The following is a 27,182-nucleotide window of genomic DNA, read 5'->3' on the forward strand; positions in this document are numbered from 1 at the left end:
TAAGATATTATTGCTAAATACAGTATGTCGTGATTAAAAGATTACATAAATATATTATAACTTTTATTTAATATTATGAGCAACTTATACAATAACCAACTTTTATATTTTTATTAAAATAAGTAAGAATTTTAGAGAAAATAATATTTTATGTTTAATGTTAATTTAAAAAGAACAGATCCTACAAATTGAATTATCTGGTGTGTATTAAGATGATCATGACTACCTGGCAATAATAGTGTCTAACTTTTAGATCTAATCTTATGTTGTAATAAAAATACATGTTAAGAAATAAAAAAGAGCTTCAATCAATAAATATAAGTAAAGTAGACCAAAATATTTTGCTTCAGATTTTTATAGTGAAATCATCCAAGACTTCATCAAATGTCACGTTCATTGCATAAAATGCTCAGTGCAGACAACCTATCAAAGGACATTGTGCTCTTTAATTCAGATTTAATTCTTTTAAGTCTTGAAAAAGACCTTTCTACTGAAGTTAGTGGCAATTAAGCTAAGAAACAGCTTCACGATTTGCTTCCACATTGAGAAAGGCAATGTGATTTTCTTTTTATTTTAATTACGTTATATTATTAAAAACTTTAATAATATAATTTCCTTGTATAAACTTTGTATAATTATATTTTCTGTTCATTTAAACCAAACCTGATTTTTATTTTCTTTCCTGAGGCCATCTATTCATATTTACACAGTTATGCTACGAGTTTCCTTGTAGCTGTACAAATATAACAAGTAATGAAGGGACGAGATAACTCCTAGTAGGTATCCTGGGCAAGTAAACAACCTACGAGATATCTCGTAGTTGGCAGTCAACGTGTTAAATGGCGTCCCTACCTTATAAAAATCATGTAATCAGCAAGTAAATGCATAACTTCAAAACCGAGATTCCTATTGAATTGAGTCATAAAATTCAAAAGAAACATGTTAAAAGTTCTCAAACTATCATAAAAGAAATGTCAACTGCTTACAGAAAACGTCCTTTTTTGCAAGCATCTGGTAATGTTCTTATGGAAATATGTTCCGTATGCAATGTGTACATGTGCACGCAGAATCAGATTTGCTATTTCCTTTCTTTATTAAAAGAATCTTTGCATGGCTGTTAGAATTTGAACAGATGATTTGACAATACAGTCAGTTCTCGAGTTACGACGGGGTTCCGTTCCCCCACCTTGGTTGTAACTCGAAAAGGTCGTATGTCGAAAATCATACAAAAAATAATTAAAAACAATGCATACATGCGAAATACAAAAACCACTTTTATTGCTGACTTCAAGTTGTTAACTAAATACTTTTTAGCAAATATCTACATAAATAATTTATTTATAAGAATTGATCTAGAGTATTTTTATCATCTGTGCTACTGATATCCATTGTTAATTCTTGAGATTTTTCAGCGAGTGCAGTGATAGTGCTTGTTTTTCTTAAAAAAACGTCCAGGTTTGTTTGTACAGTTTGTTGTTTCTTTTCTCTATAAATTTCATAATAACACGCAAGTGCTTGCTGAATAAGGCCGTGTACCCTCGAAGATCTATCGATGTCTTTGTCCATATTTTTAAATTTTTTAATAGCATCATTGATTTGGCTAAAAGCTGCATCCATGTCTTTTAAACACAATTTTTTTTGGTGGTTCTTCGAGTTCATCTAATTCTTTTAGCTCCATTACATTTTTTTCTGCAACTCGTTGTTCCTCAATCTCAATCAAATCTTGGTTTGTGAGTTCCTCAACATCATTTTCCAAAAGATGAATTACATCTTCATTATCAACTTCCAGATTAAGTTGTTGAGCACATTTTACAATAATATTTGCTATCTCATCTATTTCCCCTTCTTTATTAAAATACATATTGTCATTATATTTTTTTAAGAGTTTGTTCCATATGCCGTTCATACAATTCGTCGTTACTTTGGACCATCCTTTTGAGATATTGTTTATTGTATGAAAGATGTAATTTTTCCAAAATTCTCTCAATGTCTGATGTTTGTCTCTTCCTGCAATTGCTTGGGCAAAAGTGATTCTTAAATAATGGGCTTTGAAGTTAGCAATACCCCCTTAATCGATCGGCTGTAGAATGCTGGTGGTGTTTGGAGGTAAATAAACCACTTTTATATTTGGATGTGATTCCCTTAAGTGTGGAGGATGGCCTGGAGCATTGTCAAGAATCAATAAAATTTTAAAGGCTATGTCGTTTTCATCACAGTTCTTCTTTACTTCTGGAATGAAACAGTTATCAAACCAGTCTTGAAATTATGTATGACATAAAAAAATATTTTTTTTTACAACTTTTTTTTTCGTCGTAACTCCGAATGGTCGTAAGTCGAGGTGGTCGTAACTCGAGAACTGCCTGTACTGCACTTGTTGTTTCTGGAAATACATTCCAAAGGCTATCCACCTTGTCAATGCAATATTTATTTGTTACATCCCTCGGAATGTTTGATTGTACAAATGCACTTGTCGGCATAGCAATTGCACTTGCCGGCGAGTCGTAAAGATTATTAGCATTTTGGTTTATTGTGTTTTTAACGCGTTTTCGGGATAAGTGCTTTTTATCTGATCGAGTGGTTCTCACATATCCAAGTTATATGTACATAATTTTGAACAGGAGGAACAGCAGGGGACCTGGATTAAGCCCCTGTGGTACTCTTAATAAGCGAAATACCCATAGGAATGACAAGTTAAAGTGACTACTCTAACAATTAAATAAAAATCAGGCAAAATTGTGACCGAAACCGAAATTATTCACTTTCCGAAAAAACGTGTAGCAAACTCTTGTAGAAAAAAATCTAATAATTTATCACCTCCGCATCCAATGTATGATTTATGAACAATCAAAACATAAAAATTCATGTTAATCACGATACAATTATAATTCTGTTTGATCACCTAAATAAAATAAAGAAATACAACTCTAGAGATGGTTTTTCGTGTTTAAATAAACAATTCTTCATTTCATTCAGCCAATACAGGAATTAAATTGCCTCAGCTCATATAAATATATGTATGTAGTATATGAAAGAAAAGGATTTTTGAGCAAATTTAAAATAAAATATAAGTAAAACTATTTATCTTATGTTTTATTAAACAAATTTTCCACAAATTAAAACAACTATACATATTTTATAACATTTTTCGGAGGATTAAGTCTCTTGTTTCTTGGCAAATGGATTAATCTTCGAAATCCATCCCCTGAAAAAATATTTATAAATTAGGATTCAATATCGGAAAAAAATTATGATAAAAATAAATTTATATTAAACTGATTTAATTAAATATAGACACTGTTTCAATTGTAAAAATATCTCTAAAACTGATGATATAGTTAAATATCAACAAACAACAAGACTAAGCTTGAAATTGAATATTATTATTCAAGTATGATTAATAATTTTAATTTAGTTACGCAAAATTCTCTATAATGAAAAAAATAGTAAATATAAAAATAAATAAAATTATATATAATTAAATTCAAATAATACATACAACTGTCCCTCCGGTTTATCTTGAAGTTCGGAAATACCAGCAGCTTTTAATTGTTCAATTAATTGACTACGATATTCCTGCTTCAAAGGTTTTGGTTGATTTTGCTTCTCTTTTATTATCGCTATCTTAAGAATAGCTTCTTGCCAAGTATATCCATACCATTCAATATCTTCCGATGAATACTGTAAAAAATATTGACAGTTAACACACGTAAAATATTGCATAAAAAATCATCAACTCACAGAAGAAAGATATTTTTTGTACTGCTCGTAAACTTCGTTTTGTTTTACCGGATCGTCATTATACGCTGGACATTTATTTAAAAGTCCTTGCAATATTCGGCGTTTTATTGTGAGCGCTAGCACAGATTTAAGATCGCAGGCCGGCGTCTTAAGAATATAATGGTCGAAACCGTAATTTTCATGAATTAGGTTTATAGTGCGGTTAGTTACGATCACTGACAAGTAAACGTTCAAAACTTCCGAATATACAACAGATCGTTTGAGAGGTGGGATCCAAAAATGCGTAACTCTTCGGCTGAAGTATGCCTTTTTCTTAAATCCTAAAAATATAAGCAATACATTAAAGGAATAGTTTAAAATCAATAAGGTCACTTAGATTTTACCTTTCACTATGCCATCTCCACCCCATAACCCTTCGTCAAACTGAGGAGGATATTGCACCGGGATTGGAACATTTTGAACAGGATTAATTTCTCCAGTCACTTCGTTTCGCTTCCATCTGCCTTCTTCTGGGGTGTAATTTACGGCAACCGGCTTCATTACCTTCCACTCATTCCAGAATTTTTTATATGCTTCTGGTAGTAAGCAACCGAGACCTTTTTCCCATCGAGTCTTCCTGTGGACGAATCCCAAGGAGCGATTCACATTCTGTTAATTAAATAATAACATATTTAGTGTAATTCAAGTTTCCACTTATAATTAATATCAAATACTCGGATATGTTACTGTGTGAGCTATAAATTAAACGTCAGCTTTAATTTAAATTTGTATAGATATGCTGATGTTAAACTGAAAATATACACTTTTGACACATAACCAAATTATAACCTAAAATATGTTTTGAAACGCATATGGAAAACTCAAAAGCTGTGTAAATATTTTTATAAATATTCTAATTTAAGTATGTAAGTATGATTTATTTGTTACCTGCGGTCCGAAAGCGGCCATCAGACCTTAAAAAATCTAACGAAACGTCTCAACCGCAGGCAATGGCAGAACAAGTGTTGCTACTGTACAAAATATATTCGCAATATTAATAAGTTAATATCATTTTATTCATATTTGAATTAAAGATCTTTGGAAAAAAGAAGGTCACATTTTGGAATAAAAACTAGCAAAGCTAATGATCATTTTTATTTAAGGCAAACATTTTTTTACCAATTAAATTATACAACTGATAATTAATTAAATTGACATACTAAAACTAACTTTCATACATATCATATACGTGTAGTTTTTGATGTTTTCAACCAGCGGTGGAATATTAAATAATTAAAAAACATGTTTAGCAACAATAATATACATTATGCTTTCAATTTATTGTTGTCAGCAATTTTGCTATATTTATTGATATTTTTCATATACTCTTAAAAATGTATGTACGTATATGTACTTTTTATCACTATAACACTAATTTTTCCTTATTGATGATATAAATAGAAACAATTCGCAGACTCATATCAGAAGCAATTTGCCAATTTACCATAATCTTCCCATAAATTTCGATACACAGTTCGTACAGATATTTTATTTTTGTATAACAATTAAACAATTTTAACGCGTTTATCAAAATCAATTTCGTAAATGTGTTGTTGAAAACTATTATTTGACACTTTAAACACGCATGATTATTGACAGCTGTCTGATTTACTGTGCAGCTAACACAAGAAACTCAAATTGGATCATACTGTATACATATAAAATTTAACATGTAAACTATATATTATTCATTCAAATAAATAATACTGGAGCGCAGGTCTGGCGAGAGGGAGGGTATAGAATTTCCAAATAATCGGGACCCGGTTGTAATATTCAAGGTATAAAATAAATCGAACTAATTGTAACTTGCGATCTTGATGCGTATGTTTTAAGGGCCAGACCAATAATGTTAATAATACGACTATTGCACTAAAATATATATGAAGAAATATTAATAATAAAAAACACGTGCAGTCGCAAAAAGCAATCTTTATTTTTAAAATAACCATATTTAATTTGATTTATCTTAATGCGAAGTAGCCCATATTTTAGCAGATTTTTTATGATAATAATAATAATTATAAACACGTGTAATAAAAAAATATTATTTATTAATTTTTAAAATATTGTTGGGGCTTATTTAAATTTAAATTTAGATTTTATGACCAAAACTTGGCGGTATTTGGGTAACTAGCGTGATGGTTATTCTCGCCACTGGCAATCTTTCGGGCATTCGGACGCGTCGTCTCGCGTCCGCTTTGTAAATATGTAAACAACTTCGAAATTCAATAAAACATTACTGCAGCGGCTCAAACTGTGTCTTATTGCCACCTGTCATCCACCCCGTAGCCAAAATATCTATCTCTAATTTGATTTATTTTAATTCGAGAGGGGATCGCAGCAACAATTACCACCAGTACCCGATTTTTTTTTCTTGGTGGCTCTACTGCAATAGCCCAATTTGTGTGTAATTGCTACCCATCACAATCCACCCGAAAAAAGTTAAAGCCACAAATTACGAAAGAATACATACCAGCAGAAGTAGCTAAACTTGGACAATACTCTTTTTCCCGTGCATATGCTGTTATGCAATGCACGTGTATTTAAATAATATAGATTTCAATGAGAGTCCTTCTTTGGTACGCGGAGCTGCTAACTAACTAACAGCTATTCCATTCCCCATTCAATATGTATCTAATTCGTCTTCTAAAATTAATTAATAATTCTGGAGACCATTAATATTTTTACGCTCAGATAGGATGTCAGTCCCAGTATTAGTTTGCGAAGTAAAAACTCGGCTAAGTAAAGCGTCTGAACCTGAGATACAACTATTGAGCGATGACTATTTTGCCTTATATATTTGCTACTATCTACTGCTGTTTCTCAGTGCGTTTATTTTGAAAGCGGTATATGATTAATTTTCAACACAAATAAGTTTTATGTAATCAACTAATAATGCTGACTAAAATTTTAAAATACATAAAACATTATATAGCTTAACTGTGATTATTTTATCTCTACTGCCATTGTTGCTTTGCGGTTTAAGGTATCAAAACAATAAATATTCCGTTATTAAATAATATTATTGATACTACTGCTAACAGACACCGAAAGAATACTAAAATGAATGCTAACTTACAAAAAGTTACACATTTTTAAAAATTTAAGAAAAAAACGTAAGGACTAATAGGTCAACCTGATACGAGCAATTTTGTTATTTTATTGAATAATGTGGTTTGCTTTAGGATTATGTATTTATTAATACCTACGACGGGGTAATGTCGAACATTTTGATATACTTTATATTAAAAAAAATATCCAAAACAGTTACGTCGTATATTTTGCCCTTAATTTAACATTTACAATAAATAATATTTTTTGTGAGTATTTTTCGACGTGGCAACACATAGCAATGGCGGTGTCGGTGTCGAGCTGACGTTGACGTGTAGCAGCTGTCAAGCTGGTCATCCATGAGACACCGTCTTGTCCAGCGGGCGCCGACCTCCGCGCACTCCATCGACGCCAATCGACATTTTTAACGACTTGAAAAAAGTGAGTGCAGTGCAACGCCCTCTGTTTATTTTTGTATACAAACAGTTCAAGGATTTATATTTGTCCCAATTATAGACGAAGCGAAACAATTGTTGAAAGTTGTGCTCGGGCCGATTAAACGATGCTTTCGTCGTCTCAATTAGAACGAATATTCTCATGCGGCAAATTCAAATTAATTTTCATAATAATGAACTTGAAACTTTTAAATTTGCTGAAGATGCTTAATTTCATCGTATTATTATTTTGAAAATTAGGTGGTCACATTCAACGTGACATTCAACGTGAATGTGACGTGACTACTAAATTATAAATAAACAAGTTGCATTGATTAATAATTGTCATGATAAAAATATTGTTGATTATCATCTGAAGAGAGATTGAATTTCCCTGCTAGAATACTTAACGTGACCATTTACTTTATCTTAGAACGGGTGTATAAAAAACCCATTTATTATCATCCATTTAAATCAGAAAATCAATTGGGGCTAAAGTATTTTGATATTTTTTAGTACAAGTACAAATTTACTAATCTACAAATGTGTCTCTTAGTGATTTACTATGGTAACTGACACTGACACTTTCGGCCGCCACAGAAATGATTGCTGTTTTCCACCTTATTAATAGCAATAATATTATTATTTAGTGTTGTACGGTTGATCCAATTCGAGTTGCCTATGTTAATCAGACAACTATTAATAATCACGCGCGTTCAATTATGAAATTACTGCTTAACCACCAGTCAACGCGTTAAAATTGTTCTACAGAAATAACAATTCTGTAGGAACTGTATCGAAATTTACTGGAAGATTATGACCAATTTCATCGTCTTATTGAGCGCATACGCAATTCGCAACGTAGTGAAAAAACTTAAAGAGACTGGAAGTGTTGGTGATAGAAGGTCATCATCGTGGCGCCCGTTCGGCTGAATACATTGTGCTGTAAGTGAAAGCGTGACCGAAGACCCAGGATGGTTGATTCGTCTGCCCTCACAGGTTTTAGGCTTTTCTTATGACTCCCTTTGACGCATTTTGCATCTGGACTTGCATGTACACTCGTATAAAATTCAGATAACACAAGAACTGAAGCTCGGAGACCATGGACAGTGAAGAGTTTATGCAGATTGGGTGTTCGAGCAGCAGAAAGTTGAGCTGATTTTTAAAAAAAATCTTTTTTTCTGATGAGGCACATTTCCACCTTTCAGGATATGTTAATAAGCAAAATAGTCACATATGGGGCGAGGAAAATTCTCATGTGATTCATGAGAGAGTATTACATGTCCAAAAATGACATGCGCATTGTGGTCAGACGGTGTCATTTGGTCTTAACTTTTTTTAAAATGGTGATGGTCGGACTATAACAGTCAATGGTGAGCGCTATAATTTCAAGATAACCGATTATTTTTGGCACGAAATCGAAGATATTGATGTGGAAGACTTATGGTCCCAAAAAGACGGCGCAACTTGCCACATATCGGGTGCAACGTTGGATGTTTTGCGTGAAAAGTGCCCAGGTCACATTGTTTCACGTTTTGGTGACGTCAACTGGCCGCCAAGATCATGTGATTTAATGCCATTAAATTTTTTTTGAGGGGCTATGCCGAGAATCGAGCCTATGCTAACATACCCGAAACGTTTGAACGCCTAAAACCCAACATTCGCTAAGCTATAGCCAAAAAAGTAGCCATTGTGTCTAATAATTTAAAAACTTATGAATTTGTAACTACCACCCATAATTTCCGTCCCCAAATTTTCCATCTTCAAAAATGATAGTGATGCCGGAGACCATCAGCAGCTAAATCACGACGGTCTACCCGTCCAGGTCGTTTCTCGTGATGACCTAAGAAGGAGTCCTGGCCTAGCGCCTGAATGCGCAGTATGCAGGCTAGGTAATATCCGGTCGCTCATAGGCCGAAACTCCCGAGTCTGATGCGACCGCAGAAGGAGGGCATGGGCCCGAGAACCTTCCACCACCCATAATTGTCACGTTACAATTTACTTCTACAAGATCTGTTAAAAGATTCATAAATACTAAAGTGTACAGGTCTTACATAGTTGCTTTAATAGTAGATCTTTGGTTGCATCGGTACTTGCTCTCGAGTGCGTGTCCTGGAGGTGATGTTCAAAAATGAGGCGAGGTCGAAAAAGTCCATGAGCGAAATAGTCCGAGCGTGGATGTGTAGTGGAGTCGAATGCGTATAGTCCGGTTTTATACTGTGCTACACAGTTATGCGCATAAACCCACCCATACGTTGGAGGGAGTCATAAGAATGCAGTGTGCTTCTCGGCAGCTGCTAGGTCCATGGGCATATGTTCGCTATACTTCAGACACACGCATGCAGTGTCACTTGACTGATGTTGTGCATGCTACAAAATCAATGGATTTTTGTTCCATCTACATGCAAAAAAAACTGCGTCAAAGAATGTATGCTATTTTTAAAATAACCGACCGTTACCCAAACACCGAAAAAGGACCCAACCAAACTGTTCTCCGAACAAATAACAGGTAATGAAACATTTAATTTCATTATTGCCGGATTTATGTAACCCAAGACGCACCTGTTAAACATTTAGAATATTGATATAAGATATTTAGAAAATTAAAACAGAAATTCCAGCTCCGCCCTAAATCACTCATGATTTGTTGAGGAGTCGAGAAAGAGTAGGGTTGTTAATCTCCTCCCATTTTCCTAATCGTATATATGCCAGAAAGCTGCCATAGAAAATCACATCCACTTTTCTTTCGACTCAAAAAAACATGAAATTTCAGCCCTGAACTCGTACCCAACAAATCCCAAACGAACCCTTTCTAAAAAATATAAATCGTTGGCTTATTACACGTTTCTGAGTGCTTCGAGAACCTCTTCCTTTTGACAGACGCTAGGGGATACCAACATTTTTGAGCTACACCAAATAGTTGACTTTAGGTCGACAAGCAGAGGAGAGCACAGCGCACTTCCTATCTTCTTGGTCTGACGCTTGAATTTTCTCAAACCCATGACTTGCTGGACCCCCATTACAAGTCTCATAGCAGCCGCCATTCGCCAAGCTTTCGTCCTTGAGCGGTCCTATTGAAGACTCCGAAAATAGCCCCTAACGACGCCTTCCACCAAGACAGCAGCCTTATGAGTTGCCTCCACAGAGCGACGCCCTCCTTATAGGGTCAGCCAGGGGTCTGCGCCACTTTCTCCTGAGGAGACATCATAACGCACCCCGCCGACAAGTCTCTGCCTCAGTATAATGTGCTCCGAAACTGTATCCCCAGTGGTGTTTTTATTAGTGTTTTTTATACTTATATTATAATGTTAATTTATCCTTTTCAATGAAGTGCTTTGTGCTTAAATTTAAAAGTGATCCACCGACACCCATGTTCCTAAAACTTTTTTTTAATATAAGAAACCGTTTTTCTAGGGTCGCCTTTGAATATATCCTTGAATTTTATTTTACCACTGTATTTTCTAAACTGTAATATAGATTGATCTTATTTTATTTTCTTAGGAATAACGAAACGAAAATGGATACGAAAAGTGATGAAGAGGAGCTAGTTAATATGAACATATCGAAAGATGATTCAACCTCGGCCTCATTACAACCCCATGATGATTCCCTAAGTGTCACCGACGACCTAACGGAGCGATTCAGTCAACAACAAGTATGATTATTGTATATTTGTTTGCACATCCTTCGAATCTCATGATACTATGAATAATTTTACAGATGACGCTCACAAAACTTAGGCAAATGGTTTTAGACGAAGAACAAACCCGCAGCAAGAAACTCGCCGAGAATAAACTAAAATTAGAAAAATACACATCTCAATTGGCGAGAATAAGAGATAGAACCCATAACAAAATCAGATCGTCTAGTTCAGTGGCTTCTTCTTCAAAAGGTTACTTATGTCTTTATTATTAAAATTTGTGATTTTTATAAAATAAATTTTATGTTTATAGATCTTTCTGATGCTGAAACAAGCATGGTTTCGAGTAAACCAGAAGAAAAACCTTTAGATTTAACGCAAAGTGATATTAATGTTTCATCTTCGAGCATTTCGGATGTTAGCTTGAATTTATCCCCAGGTATTTTATTCTCCAATGTATTCGATATATAAGTTTACAAAGCATACAATAGTGTTTTCGTTAATAGATGCTAAAGTTAGCAAACCGAAAATACCTAACCGTGAGGCTACAAAAATTTTACATCAACAAATAATACAGCATAAGGCAGCTATCGCCGAACGGGCAAAAAACGAAAAAGAGCTAGAAATAGCATTAATTAAAATGCAAAAACAGTTGGAGGAAAATCAACACCAATCTGCTGAAATAATTCAAGTAAACAATTGAATATTATTATTTTTTATTAATAAATACGAAATACTTATTTATTTATTTAATAGCTCGGACAAACAAAACCAAAATATAACATTAACATTCACGCGAAAGTTAATCCTGTTGAGGAAGGCTTAGATTCTAATAAAACAGTCTCAGAACTGCGAAATAGGACCCTTCAGTTGGAGAATAATATTTTAGATTTGCAAGAGACATGTAAGGAGAAAGATTCTGTTATTAAATCAAAGACTGAAGCTATTACATTGATGTCAGCTGATCTTAGCAAGAAAGGTTTTTATATTTTTCAAAAAAATTGCTTTAATTTTCATACAATATATAAAATATATTTATTTTAGGTAAAGATACTTTGGATTTGCTCGATGATACTAAGCTACAGATGCAGCAGATGCAAGAAAATTTCGCGAACATGGAAATAAATATGAAGTTGGAAAAGCAATCTTTAATTGACGAATTGGAAGTTTCAAAAAATAAAATCACTTACTTGGAGGAAGCAAATTATATATTAGAAGGTGAAAGATTTAAGTTGAGCGTTGAAAACAATAACATGGAAGAGAGGTTGTCTGCGAAAGAAATAGAAATTAATAGACTCAACTCAGAATTATTAGAATCTGTCAGTAAGATCGAAGAACTCATATCAAATCAAAGGCAAATGGAAATCAAAATGAATGACCGTGATGAAAAAGGTAGCGTTGAAGTAGCTGAAATGGAAAATTTCACTAAAAAGATTGAAGATCTGGAAAAAGTAAATGCCTTACTGAAAGAAACAAATAAACAATTGGAGAGTAAAATAAGGGAACATGAAGAAGAACCCAAAAAGATTGAGGATCTGGAAAAATTAAATGAAGTGCTAAGAGAGACAAATACACAACTGGAGTTTAAAATAAATGAACATGAAGAAAAAGGTAGTGTTGAAGTAGCTGTAATGGAAAGTATGACCAAAAATATTGAAGATCTGGAAAAAGTAAATGCTTTATTGAAAGACACAAATACACAACTGAAGAGTGAAATCCACGAACGCGAAGAAAAAGGTAGTGTTGAAGTAGCTAAAATGGAAAGCTTCACCATCAAGATTGAAGATCTAGAAAAAATAAATGCCGTGTTAATTGAAACAAATACACAATTGGAGAGTAGAATAAGCGAGCGTGAAGAAAAAGGTGTCATTGAAGTTGCTGAAATGGAAAATTTGACCAAAAAGATTGAAGATCTAGAAAAATTGAATGCTGTGTTAAAAGACACCAATGCACAATTACAAGAACATAATGAACAGAAAATTAACGAAAGGAAAGAATTAGAATTGTCTAAAATCAAGGAAAATAAGAATGTGTCAGAGTTGCAAGACTCAAATGAAATATTTAAAGTTCTTGATAACGTAGCTAATTCTTTAAATGCCCGAATCATTAATTTAGAAATGTCTATCATGCAAAAGGAAACGGAATTAAACAAACTTCAAATTGATGATAAGATGGTTGAAAGAGAGTCATCAGAAAATATCGAGGAGTCTATAGACATAGATGAGTTGAAGAATAAAATCAAACTTTTGGAAGAACTCAATTCTTCGTTGAAGAAATCAAATATAGACCTGCAAGAAAAATTGGCTAAAGCGTCGAAAGACAAACCCAAATCGCCCGAGAAAAGCGGCTCTCCGAAAGTTGAACCGAAATCTCAAAAATCTGTCCAGAGAGGTAAAGGCGCTCAGAAAAATAAAAATCAACAACAAAAACCAGTAGAGCAAGAAAAGCAAAATGAGCATAATAATTTCCTTAGTTCTATCAGAAATATAACGCATGTGTTGTATATTTTAAATAATGAAATAATCGAAAAGGAATGTTGCTTAGAAAAGAAAGATCTTGAAATTAAAAACCTGATTCCTCAAGAAGTTATACAAAAAGAAGTAAAGGATATGAGAAACATAAATGAGGATAGTAAAAAAGAAATAATTACGCCATTTATTGATTCCGGAGTTGAGATAAAAATATCTACAACAGAAGGTACAGAATTAGATATTATTTCTTTGAGGGTCCAGCTAGATGATGCGCTCAAAAAAATTGAAGAACTCACCAAAGAAATAAGTGATGGTAATAAGAGTATGATTAAATTGAAGGCGACACATAAGACTAAGGTGAAGCAGATGCAAAAGTCGATAGACGATTATAGTAAAGTTTCAGATAGTAACTCTGAAGTGGTCCGGTTACAGAGTGAAGTTAATGTACTCACCCAAAGAATAACCGAGCTGGAAGATGACAAAGGAAATTTGCAACTTCACCTTGTTGATTACGATAGCGATAGAGGTATATTTTATATTAATTTAACATATTATTTACTTGTGTATACTTGATAACATTGTGATTAATATGATTTTAGTATCTGATTCACAATTGAATGCCAAACTAATAGACGTGGAGAGAATAGCCGAAGAAAGACTCAAAGCAATTGCCGATTTGGAGCAGCAAAAGTTTGAGTTAGTACAAGGTGAGTCCAATGCTTGTGGTAAGTAGTGTAGGGAAAAAGTACACACCTTATTTTTGCTCCCATATATCACCCTTGTTAAAAATTTAGAATATTAAAATTGATTTCTCAAAATCATTTTATATGATATTTTTTTCATCCAATATCAAAAATAAATTTTTGCCCTACCAGTGATGTAAAAGTTTGTGTGAATTTGATTATTAATAAAAAAAAATTAAAACGTGCATTAATAAGTATATTTACTACTACTGTAAATTGCTCTATTTTCATTACTTTTTACTCATTTTCATTTCTTACACATGATCCAATCTTCTAATGGTGGGTCTGTGAATACCTTATAAGAATTGGTAGAATTGTATACTTTCAACTCTAGCCCTTGGATTAGATTGAATGTCTTGATCTTCAAAACGTTTATATTTAACAAGCCTTTTAGTTTCTGAAACGAATGCTTTCTGTACATCTTATTTTTTACTTCATCAGCTTTGCATCATAGTTGAATCTTAAAACGTGAACTTGTAATTATTTTAGACCTTAGGCTTTGTCTTCCTTTTTTTTTGGTAGTAACCTGATATTTGCGGGGGAGGCTGTTTTTGCCACTGCAAGAGATGATGTGTGAGGTCCATAATTTAAATCAGAATCTGAATAATTTCGATAAAGGAGTGCGGATAGATGACTATACACTCAACTCAGACTTGACATGCTGGATTTGCAGTGAGGCAATTTCACATATGAACTTTTGCCCCATAAGTCATTGAAAAATGCTGAACAATATGAAATATATAATATAATTATCATTACACATGTCACACAAACATCTTGAGAATCATTTACTGAAACAGTACCGTGCACTTTTACCCCACTCTACTATACGATATAGTATTATGATATAACTGATAATTTATATATTTATATTTTTCAGAATTGCATCTTCTGAGACAACAGTTGGTATCACTCGAAGATAGAGTTGCTGATTTATCTATATTGGAAAACGAACATGTTTCCTGCGAAATAAAGCACGCGCAAATGGAAGAGCAGTTAGATTTGATCAAAGCTGAGAAGAAAAAATCTCTCGAAAATATTGAGTTGCTGTATTCCGAAAAACAAGAGCTGTCTCTTTCCATCGAACTGTTTAACAAAGAAAAGTCAGAACTAAATTCTAAGTTAGAATTTTATATGAATGAAAATATGGAATTGATTGACAGGTTGGAAAAGTTGAGTGCTGAAAAGGTTAGCTCTGCAGAATCCATTGAAATGGTCGAGTCTTTGACGACTCAAGAAAAAATGGAAATTGAACAATATCAAAAAGGACAGTATGGCATGTCGAATATACACGAAGATGACATGAAAGATGAGGCTACCGAACACCAGGACACAATGGAAAAAATTGAAAATCTGCAGATTATCAACAGTACTCTATCATTAAAACTAGACGAATTAATGCATGAAAAGAAAATCATTGAAGATCAATTCATCACGCTTGTTAGCGAAAAAGATGTAATTTCCTTGGAAGCTAAGAATAATGAAGAAAAATTGAAGATCACCAGTGAAAAACTAGAGCAGTTGATAAATGAAAATGAATTATTGAATGGAAAACTTGAACAGCTTATAAAAAATAAACCTATTGAAGAAACAGTTGTAAAAGAGTCTATAACGCCACAAGAAACTGTAGAAGAAGTGAAGTCTACCAAAAGTGATTCGAAAGGTGATAAAAAATTCACTAAAGAAATACTCAGATTAAAAAGTGCTTTAAAACACAAAGAAGCTGAAATTGCTGAGCTTAATTCAAAGTTGACTGATATGATAGATGCTACACAGCAAGTTGATCTAACAGATGAGTTAGATAAAATGAAAAAGGAACACCTTGATGTTACAAGTAGCTTACAATTTACAATTCAAGGCTTAGAAAATGATAAAAAAATTATTCAAGAAGAATTAATTAATATAAATAATTATGTTGAAGGCCTTAAACGAGAAATTGCAGAAACGAATAGTATTTTTACAAACAATTGCGACGTTGTCTTAGCTGGATTAAAATGCCATATATCTACACTGCAACATGTTATCGAAGGAAACGAGACTGAAATAACAGAATTAAAATTGGATGTAAATCAGTATCAAACTTATTCAGATAAAATCAATTATCTTATTTTTGAACTACAAGAAAAGATTAAAATTATACATTTAATCTTGATTAATAATAAAAAAGAAATTGAAGACATTGAAAATGAAAAGGAAATCAATCGCAAAATAATTGCAGAATTAGAAGCTCAGAGTTCTTTGAAAAATAAACAGATCAACGAACTAGACGTAAAGCTGAAGGATACATTGGAAGTTTCCCAAAAGAATGACCTTACCATGAAGAAGTTGAAAGAGTTGTGCAAACGCTTGAAAGTAAACGAAAATAAGTTGGAAGAAAAAATTGCAAATCTGGAATTGGAAAAACAATCATATTGCTCAAGAATCGCTGAAATTGAAACTTTAGAAGACAAATTGAAAAATATTTCAAGTGAAAGAGGCACAGATTTACAAAAAATACAAGATTCTGAAGCTCTTATAGAATCATTGAAGAAAGAACTTACTGGTTTGCAATCAAAATATGATAATGCTGTTTTAAGGCTAAATGAAATTAGTGATAAATTGACATCTTTTGAAACTGAATCACCAAAGTTACATAATGAACTTTCAGAACTCCACTTTGAACGGGACAACATAGCAAGCGAACTAGAATGTTGTCAAAAATCAAATACTGCTTTTCAATTTGAAATAGCTTTAATCCGCGACGAAGTCTTGCAAATCAAATCAGAAAAAAGCGCCATTTCAAGTGATCTAGATTTGTGTAAAAGTGAAAATGCTGCTTTACAAATGCAAGTCAATACTTCAGATGAAAATTTGAAAGAATGTTACTCACAAATTGATAAATTACGCGATGAAAATGCTTCTTATATAACAACAATAGAGAATAAAACACAAGAAAATGAAAATATCAAGCAGGGTATATCAAAGACAGATGTTTTAGAAGAGCAACTTAATTCTAAAGAAAGTGAAATAAAATCTTTAATTGAAAAACTCGAAAATATCCAAAGTAGTTATAATGAGTTTAAATCTATGCAGACAGTCAAAATAAATGAGCATGATGCTTTTGTGGAGAGCTTAGAAGATGAATTAGAGAAATACAAAGAAAAAAATGCTCACTTAGAAGAACGTGTTTCGAATGCTGAAGCACTCGAATCTCAAGTAGCAGATTTGCAAATGCAAGTTAAAAATATGGAAGATGCTTATTATAGGACTGTAAATGAAAAAGTAAGAGAAAAAGAAAAGTCAATACAAATGCAATCTACCTTGATTGGACAGAAGAACATTTTAGATTCAATCTCTATTGAGCATGCTCAATCAACACATATGGTTAACTATTTGAATGATACAATATCAAAGTTAAACGATGATTTGCAAGCGAACAAATATAAAAATGATAGTTTGAATGTTAGCTTACTCAAAATGCAAGATCTTGAAACTGAAAAAGTCGCTTTGTTTGAGGAGTCTGGTAAGTTGAAGATGATGGTGCAAGAGTTAGATGAGAAATTGAAGCAGAAATTGAAGGAATGTGAAGAATTAGAAGTAATGCTTCAAAATCAGAGTGAAAACTTTGAAGTCCAAATTAAGGAATTCAACGATCAACATAGAAAGATTCAAGACGAACTTAATCTTAAGTGCAATCAAGTTCATGATATTGAAGAAGAGTTTAAATTGCTTAAAGTTGAATGTGAAGGTTTGCATGCAGAAAAACAGGAAGCTGCTAATTTTTACAGTGCCGATTCAAATTTACAAGGCCAAATAGACTCTTTGTGTGCTACTTTAAAAGAAAAAGATGTAGAAATTGAACGGTATCAAGCTCACGTGTTACAGCTACAGATGTCAAGGTTCGACAACAATTCTCAACAAAGCGTTAGAGGCAAAGCGCCAAACGGTGCTCAAGAGCAAGCAAGAAGAATCGAAGAATTGGAAGATGTGATTAGAAATTATGATCATTGTATACAAGAAGAGCGGTTTAAAGTTTTCAAAATGCTATCAGAAAAAGATACGCTTATTAACAAACTCAAAAACGATGCCCAATCATTAAAACTACAAATTGAAAACACTGCAGTTAAAGACAATGTTGTAGTTCAAAAGTGCTCCCAATACTTTACCAGTCAACCGACAAGAGATCCTGAAAATGTAGACTTTATAAAATCTATCGAGGATCAAATAATATCAAGTGACTCATTAATAAACGATAGTTTTGATGATCAAAATTTGAAGATGATTCGAGCTTTTCAACATGATCCTCCTATGCCGGTCAAAGAATCTGATTTGCCATTAACGTCGTCGACTGTTCCTATAGTAGAAGAAGAAATTAAACCTAAGGTTTCTTTTCTATGCTTTGATGACAATGCTGAAGAAGTTGCTTTAAAAATATCTGAATTACAATCAGACATTAAAAGGTTGACTGATGAGAAAGAAAAAATAGCTGAAGAGCTTCAACAAAGTCAAATCAAGACAAAGAAAGCACTGATTAAATTGAAAGAATTCAAGATGCTCAATGACAGGTTGAAAGCCGAGCAACCAAAACAGCAATCCGCGGATGTGGATATTTTAGATAGTGCTATACAAGAAGAGTTGTCTTCGCAGGTAAAAGTGCTTGAAGAGAAAATCAAAGAAATTAATGCAGCATTTAATAAAGAAAAACTAGAAAAGGACGGACTGTTAAAACGTGTCGATGTAATAACTTCTGCTAACGAAAGGTTGATAAATATGAAAGAAAAGCAAGATATTGAACTTCAAATGAGCATGTCAAAGATTTTAAATCTAGAAAAGAAGATGGAAAAGTTACAGTGGGATAGTGATTTTGGTGTAGATGAAAATTGGGAGTCAAAATCAGATAAAAATGTGAGTGATGTCGACGGAGTTTCAAATTTAAAAAATATCGAAGAGTTGAATAAGAAAATAAATAGTCTTCAAGATGATAATGAAGAACTTCAAACTATAATTGATCAACAATCTAGTACGGTGAAAGAATTGACTGAAAAACAAAAAGATCTCCTTTCTGAATTGTTGATGATTAAAGACGAAAATGAAGTTCTTAATAAGACCGTTGCGGATAATTTGAACGAATTACAGTCAACTAATTCTGAACTTAAAATAGCAAATAAAAATGTACTTGAATTAGACATTATCAGGTGCGAAAATGACGATTTAAAGGAGAAATATGACACAGTATTGCAGGAATTTAGAAACTTTTCATTAAAACAATCCGATATAATAGCAGAAAGAGACAACTGGAAAGCAAAACATGACCAAGTGCAAGGAATGATCGACGATTTGATTCACGATCACGACGAATTCACACAATTGAGAGATAGTTTTCGACATAGAATGAGTAAAGCAGACAGAGCAGTTATGAATGCAGATGCATTTATCAGACGACTGCAAGAAGATATGTACCAACTAAAGAAAGAGAAAGATGATGCTAAAAAAGAACTGAATGAAAAGATAAGCGAGTTGTTGCTTTATAAAGTTAAATTAGTTGAATCCTCTGATAGGTGTGAAAGTTTGCAGATAGAGATGAACGAAAGCAAACAGAAGTTTGGTAATTTGGAGAGTGATTATATGCGACAAGTACTCGAGTTAATGAATCAATTACAAGAAAAATCGCATACTTTGGATAACAATAATATAGGGTTGAGATTGGAGGAAGAAACGAGGAAATTTAATGAAGCTACTGATGATAAAAATGAAGCTATAAGACAGAGGGATGAGTGCAAGCAATTGTATGAAAAACAATTAGTGGACTTAGAGAATGCTTATGAGCAACAGATGCTCGAGTTAACGCAACAATTGAAAGAAAAATCACATGTTATGGATAACAAAGGTATGGAATTAAGATTAAAAGAGGCAATGATGAAACTTAAAGGAGTCGTTTATGAAAAAAATAAAGTAATAAAAGAAAAAGATGAGTGCCAGACGTTGCACAAAAAACAGTTAGCCGAATTGGAGAATGCTTATAAACAACAAATACTTGCATTAACAAATCAATTAAATGAAAAGTCTGATGATTTAGTTAATAAAGAAATAATGGCATTGAATGAATCAAAACTTAAAGAAGCAATAAAGGAGAGAGATGAGTGTAAACAATTTTATGAAAAAACAATGGCTGTTGAATCTGAACGACTTCAACAAATTGTAAACGAGTGTCAAAATTTAAAGAATATTGTCACTCATAAGGAAGATGCAATACTGGAATTGACTGAAAATTATAATAAAATAAAGCAAGAGAGCGATTTTATCAAAAAAATTATACAAGCAAAGGATGAAGAGTTGCAGAAATATTATGATTTAGAGGCAATGTACAGTAATAAATTTAATGAATACAACTCTGTATTGCAAGCGAAAGATGCAGAAATTCAAATAAAATTCGAAGAGTTCAATGTTATGAATGAAAGGATCAATTCCACAAATGTTGAATTGCTTGGTAGAATTGAGGAAGTACAATACTTAAAACAAAGATTGGGTGAATACGACCAGTTGGTGAAGAAGATGTCTGAAATGGAAGAGAAGTTCTCCGATTTGTCTCACGAAAAAGATGCAGAATTAGCAAATATGCGATTAAGGTTTAACGCTGAGCGTACGGCCTTCGAAGCGACAATATCAGAGTCATCTGCTAAAGTAAGTTTTCTTGAAAATCAGCTTGAGATCAAGATTGAAGAGTGTAGGAGTCTCAATTCGAAGGTTGAAGAGATGCGGACGCTTGTAGACGAAGAAGCGGCACAGATGAGCGAGATGCGTTCGGCGCTAGAAGCTCAAGAGATTGAGATTGTGATGCTGAAGGAGAATCTGGCCGAGCAGATCAAAGCGTACGAGAAGATGCACCGTGCGTACATGAGATCTGAGAGACACGTCTCTTTCTCCGAAGACACCAAGCCAGGAGACGATTCTCAGCCAATCGGATTGGTTGTTGAAAAGCCTGATAGCGCCGAAAGATCTCCACCTCGTGCCGATTTAGATTTAGCCATGTACATGTTGCATCAGAGGGATGTGAGATGTGAAGAGCTGACTGTGGAGCTTACGCATTTGCTGGAGGAGAGAGACACTCTGCAACTGAAACTTTCAAATACGTTGAGATTGAACGAAGAGTTGAGAATGAAATGCGGAAATTTAGAGAGTATTAATATTCAGAATGAGCAGCTGGGACAAGATATTATACAATCACCCAGTACGTCTACTGCAGAATTGAATGAAAATGAAATAGCTGAGAAGAAGAACGACGTAATTTTAGAAAATAAGTAAGTTTCATTAATTTATATTTAAGGAGTATTTGTTTTATATTTTTAATATTATATTAATTAGTTATAATTTTATTTGTATTATGATTATTTATTGTAAATCGTTTATTGCAACATGAAAGGCGTTAGCCCAATGCTTTACAATGGGATAAACACAATTAACATTTACTAAGTAATGAGACATCAAACTGAAATTAAAGTCTGTAAATCAGTGACATCTATTTTTAATAATTATGAACTATTATTACAGTTTACAATCAATAATTGCCACTATCTAGATCGATTTTATTTTTAATTATTCATCTGTGAGATTAAGAAAATCTATAAAAACATAATTTGTGATTATCGATCGGAATTATAATTTTATCATTATCATTAATTCTGATCTCTCAGATGCAATATAAATTGTAAGAAACTAGAGTACATATGGGATTTTTTTTTTTAAGTATTAGTCACTGACTTGTACCACTGGCCTATCGTGTGAAGTAGGCCATATTAATTAATATTTGTTTTCTATTTTTACAGAATATCTCAATTGCATAATGTGAATCATTTGAGAGATGTTCGTGTAAAAGATGAACGTGAAACTAGACAGAAACAAATGGAGTTATTACAGCGTGATATTCAACATCTTCCCCCTGAAGCTGTAGCCCAATTGAGAGAAGCTCATTATACTTTGAGTATGTTATTCATTATTTTTGCCTTTTTTGTCATACGTTTATTTATTCATCATTTTTTTCTAGGTCGAGATACTCAAAGTGCTTCGACGGTATTATTAAACTGGCTTTGGGGTAAAACGACGCCTAAAGTACTACACATGTAATTTTATATACAAACAATATTTCTTATATTATGTAATAGATATCAAATCTTAACATTCCTTGCTTTTTCTGTTACTTTCCATATGTTATTGATTTCACTTATGTTATTGTTAAAAAGAAGATTTTTCATGATTTAATTTCAACGATTTTCATAAAAAGAATATAAATAAAAAAAATGTTGGAAGTCGATGATTTACTATTAATTAATTTATTAAAAGTTTATTGAGTTGGGTTTATTAAATAAAAAATTCGACCAAATGTTGATTTTTTTACTTTGAGGTGTTTGCAGAATTTAGTGTTTTCCATTTTCGTTTTAATCTTCTGCTTACTTTCGTTTCGAAGTGGTGAATCGCAACATCAACAAAGCTGAGTCTTCAGAATTTGGCACGATTGCTGCAGTATCTTCACCATTATTAATCAAGTGTATGTAAATATTTTGCATTTTTATTCAATAGAAGCAAAGTTTTTAATTATTATAATAATTTTTTTGTAAGCGTTACCAGAAATTATTGATTTAAAAGAAAATTAAAAAGTGTATAATATATTATTTTAAGTATTTTCTAACGTGTACTATATTTATATGAAAAATGGTTTAAAAGATTAATAAACGAATAAATCAATATCAAAATGTCTTTGATATATTTTTTATTATTTTATGATTCGTAGTATAAAGGGTTTTTGTAAAACAATTATTTAAACTTTCATACTGCATACAATTTTATTTTTAATTTTATTTAAACTTTCATATTGATATTGAAAATAATAAACACAAAATTTAAGTTTTAGCAACATGTATATTTTCATCATTTAAAAATAAATACGAATGGTTCACAGAACGAGCTCTCAGTGGATATAAAGAACAATATAACGAGTGCACTTATTATGTATGTGAATAATATATGCATCGTAATTTAGTAAGAAATATTTACGTCGTAATCTAGTGAATATAATATATGCATCGTAGTCTAGATCATCGTAATCACATAAAAAAGATCTAATAAATCACACTTAAAATTTCAGACCAAATTAAACTGTGCCTTAATATTACATACATACTTTATTTGAATATATATGTATATATATATATTTTTTTTAAATAAATGTAACGTTAATTGATCACATAATCTTTAATTGACATGTCAATACTTTTGCTGTGTTATTTATATATCCTTGTGCGCAAGGAGTTTCATTGGACAGAATAAATGTATATATATACTTTGCATAGTTGATACTCATAATGGAAGACTATAACTTATTTGATAACACCTTATAAAACTCAATATCGTCACTAAATTAATTTAAAACATATATTCGTAACAGTCTTTATTCTTTATTACTTAATATATTTGCATATTTCGGTCTTAACAATATATGTACGCAAACATTCATACATATATTAGTATCATGAACTTAACAAATATGTAATATATAATATATATACATATGCGTATATAAAACAAAAGTTGTACTGAGCTACGGTCTAATGAAAAGTACGGCTTTGAATATACCAGCGGTTGACTAAATGAAGTTACAAATAATACATATGGTATAAAACCAAGTCAAGTTGCCAATCGGAACATCGCACTTGAATTGAGTATAAAGTTGCATAGTCTGCTCCGTATATGGCAACAAAGCCGATTTTTACAATGATTATCATTTTAGGAACCCACACTATGAATACGTTTTTTTCCCTTCAAAACTAACACTACAAATTCAGACTATGAAATAGTGTAAAAATTGACTCCGACAATATGACTAAATATTATTTTATCATTGTTTACATGGCTTAAATTGTATTGATTTTCTTTACTTTATACTGCTATATATAATTTTCATTTATATATTTTTATATGTACATGTAATTCTAGTGAACTAGTTACTGACGATAAAGGAACACATTGTGCATTAAAGGTTTGTCCATATAGATTTTGATGTACAGAAGAATATGATTTTTACTCGTATATGGACATACCATGTTGTTTAAGCACCACATAAAAATATTAATAAAAGACCAGAATTGTTTTTACATAAATGAATTATTGATTTACATTAAAAATGTGTACTTTGGATTAATCATACTGATGACTATTTATCTTAAATTTTTGATGATTATTTTTTTTGTTTTGTTTAAGTAACAAATTGTTTTGGTACATATTTACATAATATTTTTATAAGTGTAACTAACACCTATAAATATAAATTATTATAATTTAGGATATATTTTCTGATCATATTATGATATCATCTATCTTATAAACATTAATACATTTTTATGCAATTAAAAAAATATGTACACACTTTTTTATGTACAAAAATAGATGATCATTAATACCCTTTTATGGATTATCTCTATAATATTCAATAGTCTAAATATAATAACCAAAAAATGAAAATATTACAAATTGGTAAAAAAATGGAATTATACAATAAATAAGCATTACAATTGGGCACAATAAAAAATACACAAAAATACAAGAAAAATAATGGCCATTAATCATAAATCGCTTACATATTAGGTACAAAATTATACATTTTTTAAAGCGTACTATATTGCCTTTCCCCAATTAGATTTGACCATTTTATAATCAAAAAATTATAGATATATATATGTATACATAAAAAACTTAAATATTCTATTAACGGACTACCATAAGGATCAAGTAAGATTTCTGACAAAATAGCAGGTATATATTTGTGGACACTTGAACTAAAAACAAAAATTAAATGTTCTCTTCTTCCACGTAATGGAATCAATAAATGCTCTTGGCTCGTGAATTTTCAGAGTCAGATCATTTTCGTCATAAGACCCGTAAGATTTCATCAAAAAATTGCTTAAATGCGATCAATAAAATGCCTTGAGTACATATGCCCTGCACAATCTTGCACATATTATACATAAAAATATAAATCTTAAACTAAATAACCTCCCGCGTTAAATTTAAACATAATTGACTCAGACACAAGCTAAATTTATATTATAAATAATACAAACAGATCAAATTCGAAATGTTTAGCTACCAGATATTATACTAGCACTTCGAATTAAGATCGTTCTGTATTGATTTTACAAATTTGGTTAGTGAAAAAATAATAATTTTAGGATCAGATAATCCAAAAATTAAAAATATTGTTCTAATAGGACATTTAAACACCATTTGGCGTGAACATGTTGACTGACTTGAATTAAAATCTATTTAAAATATCCTGTGATTATTTTACATTAAAAGAACTTGACAATTAACATATTAGCATGTGTCGTTAGATATCAAACCCAAGTCATCGGTATGATCAAGATTTTATTAGCTTCACAGAAAAAGTGAAATATATACATAGCTCTAGTTCGTTACAAAAGGACTTGAATAATTAGAGATATTAAAATAATATATATTTCTTAATGACTTGAATTTGTTACATATCTAACATTATATATCTATAATATAATACTATTATATTTTTCATTGCTGTTACAATCACAAAAAGACTTCTATACATGTTTGTATTAACTATAAATACACAAGCGGGAGGTAAAATAATAGCATACTGACTTTCAATCTTATCAAAGAAAAAATAAAATGCGTTACAAAACATTAAAATTGATATGTTTTCAATCAATAATTATTGTCATTATTCTCAAACACTTTCCATGGGAAATATTTTTTTTTTATATTTTACAAACACATTTTTGGGTGTCAAATGTATTCAATGTTTTTTTTAGTTCTTTTTTTTTATTAAATCGAGGACATGTGATATATTAAAAACTATATAATAGTTATAACAATTTAATTTCTTGTTTACAGTGTTTATTTGTATAATAGTTATAACTACTTTCGTGCTTTTCTTTCAGGCGTTTACGCATAACGAGGTTTTGTTCCAGGTCATTGCGGTTCACAATAAGTTTTTTCTTATAAATATTTCATTTTTATAAATCACAAATTTGGCGTATCACACCATGGTTCATGGACTTGACTCAATGGCACATACGCTGTCTGCGCATCTTGGCTCTTCTTCCCAAAACGTGAACAACGAAAGGACGAAAAGATTGTCATTAAAACTGACAACGACTTCTCGGACGCACTACTTTCAAACCTCGCACATTGTTCTTTACACATATGGAATTTAAAATTTCCTATATACAATCCTATGAGACGATACACGGAGGAGGAATATATTATATATTTTTTAAATAATACTGTAAGTGACCCTCCGATCGCTCGTATACATCAAAAGTGCACGTCTCTAATGTCAGTCGGTGTCCTCGCGTTGTCCATGCCCTTCTCCTGCACTGTCTGGGGCTGCGACCAATTTCTCTCCATCGGATCCGTCTCCGCCGCCGCCCCCGCTAGTCCGTTTGGGTCACACTTGGACTCTTCGATGATGTTGTTGAGCATTTGTTCAATTTGCTCTAGACAGTTTTGTAAGAAGTCCTGAATGAAGAAAAACAATAGATCAGTAATCGTTCCAGAATAAATTACACAAATTTATCAAAACATTATAATGAACTAAATCCAGATCAAAGTATTGTTGAATGGTAGATTGGCATCAGTTAAACTATATTTCTGCAGTAGAAATATATCTACCAGTGAAAAAGCATTCTCAGATATTATTTGATATGTGAAATAATAATTTCATTGGTTTACTGTAACTAATGGTGTTTATTGGCAAATAATTTCAATACATTTATTCCTAAATAAACACATATTACTAGTCTTTTAAATTTATTTGGTATATTTGGAAAGTTAAAAATTGAGCGTTTTTTACTCCATTTACAATACTGCATTCTTCTTGTAGTATATACTTAGCAGTATTGCTGATGAGGAAGGGAGTGGAAGACCATCCGTTGTCACTAATGAATTTATTCTAAGAATTTAATACAAAAAACATTTTGTTAGGCGATAAATGATCTATGAACTTTCTGTTAATGCCCATGTAAAGAGGAAGACTGCCCTAAATATTAATACACACAAATGT

General features: G+C 31.9%; 3 protein-coding genes across 3 annotated transcripts in view; 1 reads left to right on the forward strand and 2 right to left on the reverse strand.

The window, feature by feature from the left end:
- Nucleotides 1–3,072: 3,072 nt before the first annotated feature.
- On the reverse strand, nucleotides 3,073–4,752 carry mRpL28 (mitochondrial ribosomal protein L28). The gene is made up of 5 exons (XM_088205571.1): nucleotides 4,666–4,752; nucleotides 4,122–4,386; nucleotides 3,739–4,058; nucleotides 3,497–3,678; nucleotides 3,073–3,202 (listed from the first exon to the last, which is right to left on the reverse strand). The coding sequence occupies exons 1-5, from the start codon at nucleotides 4,684–4,686 to the stop codon at nucleotides 3,154–3,156; spliced, it is 837 nt and encodes a 278-aa protein (XP_088061697.1). The 5' UTR covers nucleotides 4,687–4,752; the 3' UTR covers nucleotides 3,073–3,153.
- A 2,371-nt stretch (nucleotides 4,753–7,123) lies between these two features.
- On the forward strand, nucleotides 7,124–22,842 carry LOC148237846 (uncharacterized). The gene is made up of 11 exons (XM_088205807.1): nucleotides 7,124–7,269; nucleotides 10,764–10,917; nucleotides 10,983–11,154; nucleotides 11,216–11,341; nucleotides 11,409–11,593; nucleotides 11,659–11,881; nucleotides 11,947–13,899; nucleotides 13,973–14,080; nucleotides 14,997–21,393; nucleotides 21,919–22,073; nucleotides 22,137–22,842. Exons 2-11 carry the CDS (start codon nucleotides 10,780–10,782, stop codon nucleotides 22,214–22,216), a joined length of 9,537 nt encoding a protein of 3,178 aa, XP_088061933.1. The 5' UTR covers nucleotides 7,124–7,269; nucleotides 10,764–10,779; the 3' UTR covers nucleotides 22,217–22,842.
- A 3,288-nt stretch (nucleotides 22,843–26,130) lies between these two features.
- Nucleotides 26,131–27,182, reverse strand: part of LOC148237847 (G1/S-specific cyclin-D3-like) — a 49,606-nt gene continuing 48,554 nt past the window's right edge. Inside the window, exon 5 of the mRNA XM_088205808.1 lies at nucleotides 26,131–26,638. Within this exon, the coding sequence (XP_088061934.1) occupies nucleotides 26,435–26,638 (204 nt within the window). The 3' untranslated portion in view covers nucleotides 26,131–26,434. The remainder of the gene's footprint in view (nucleotides 26,639–27,182) is intronic.

Source organism: Plectrocnemia conspersa, unplaced genomic scaffold, assembly GCF_051122295.1.
Source record: "Plectrocnemia conspersa isolate PC_06_02 unplaced genomic scaffold, ASM5112229v1 ptg000002l, whole genome shotgun sequence".
NCBI lineage: Eukaryota > Metazoa > Arthropoda > Insecta > Trichoptera > Polycentropodidae > Plectrocnemia > Plectrocnemia conspersa.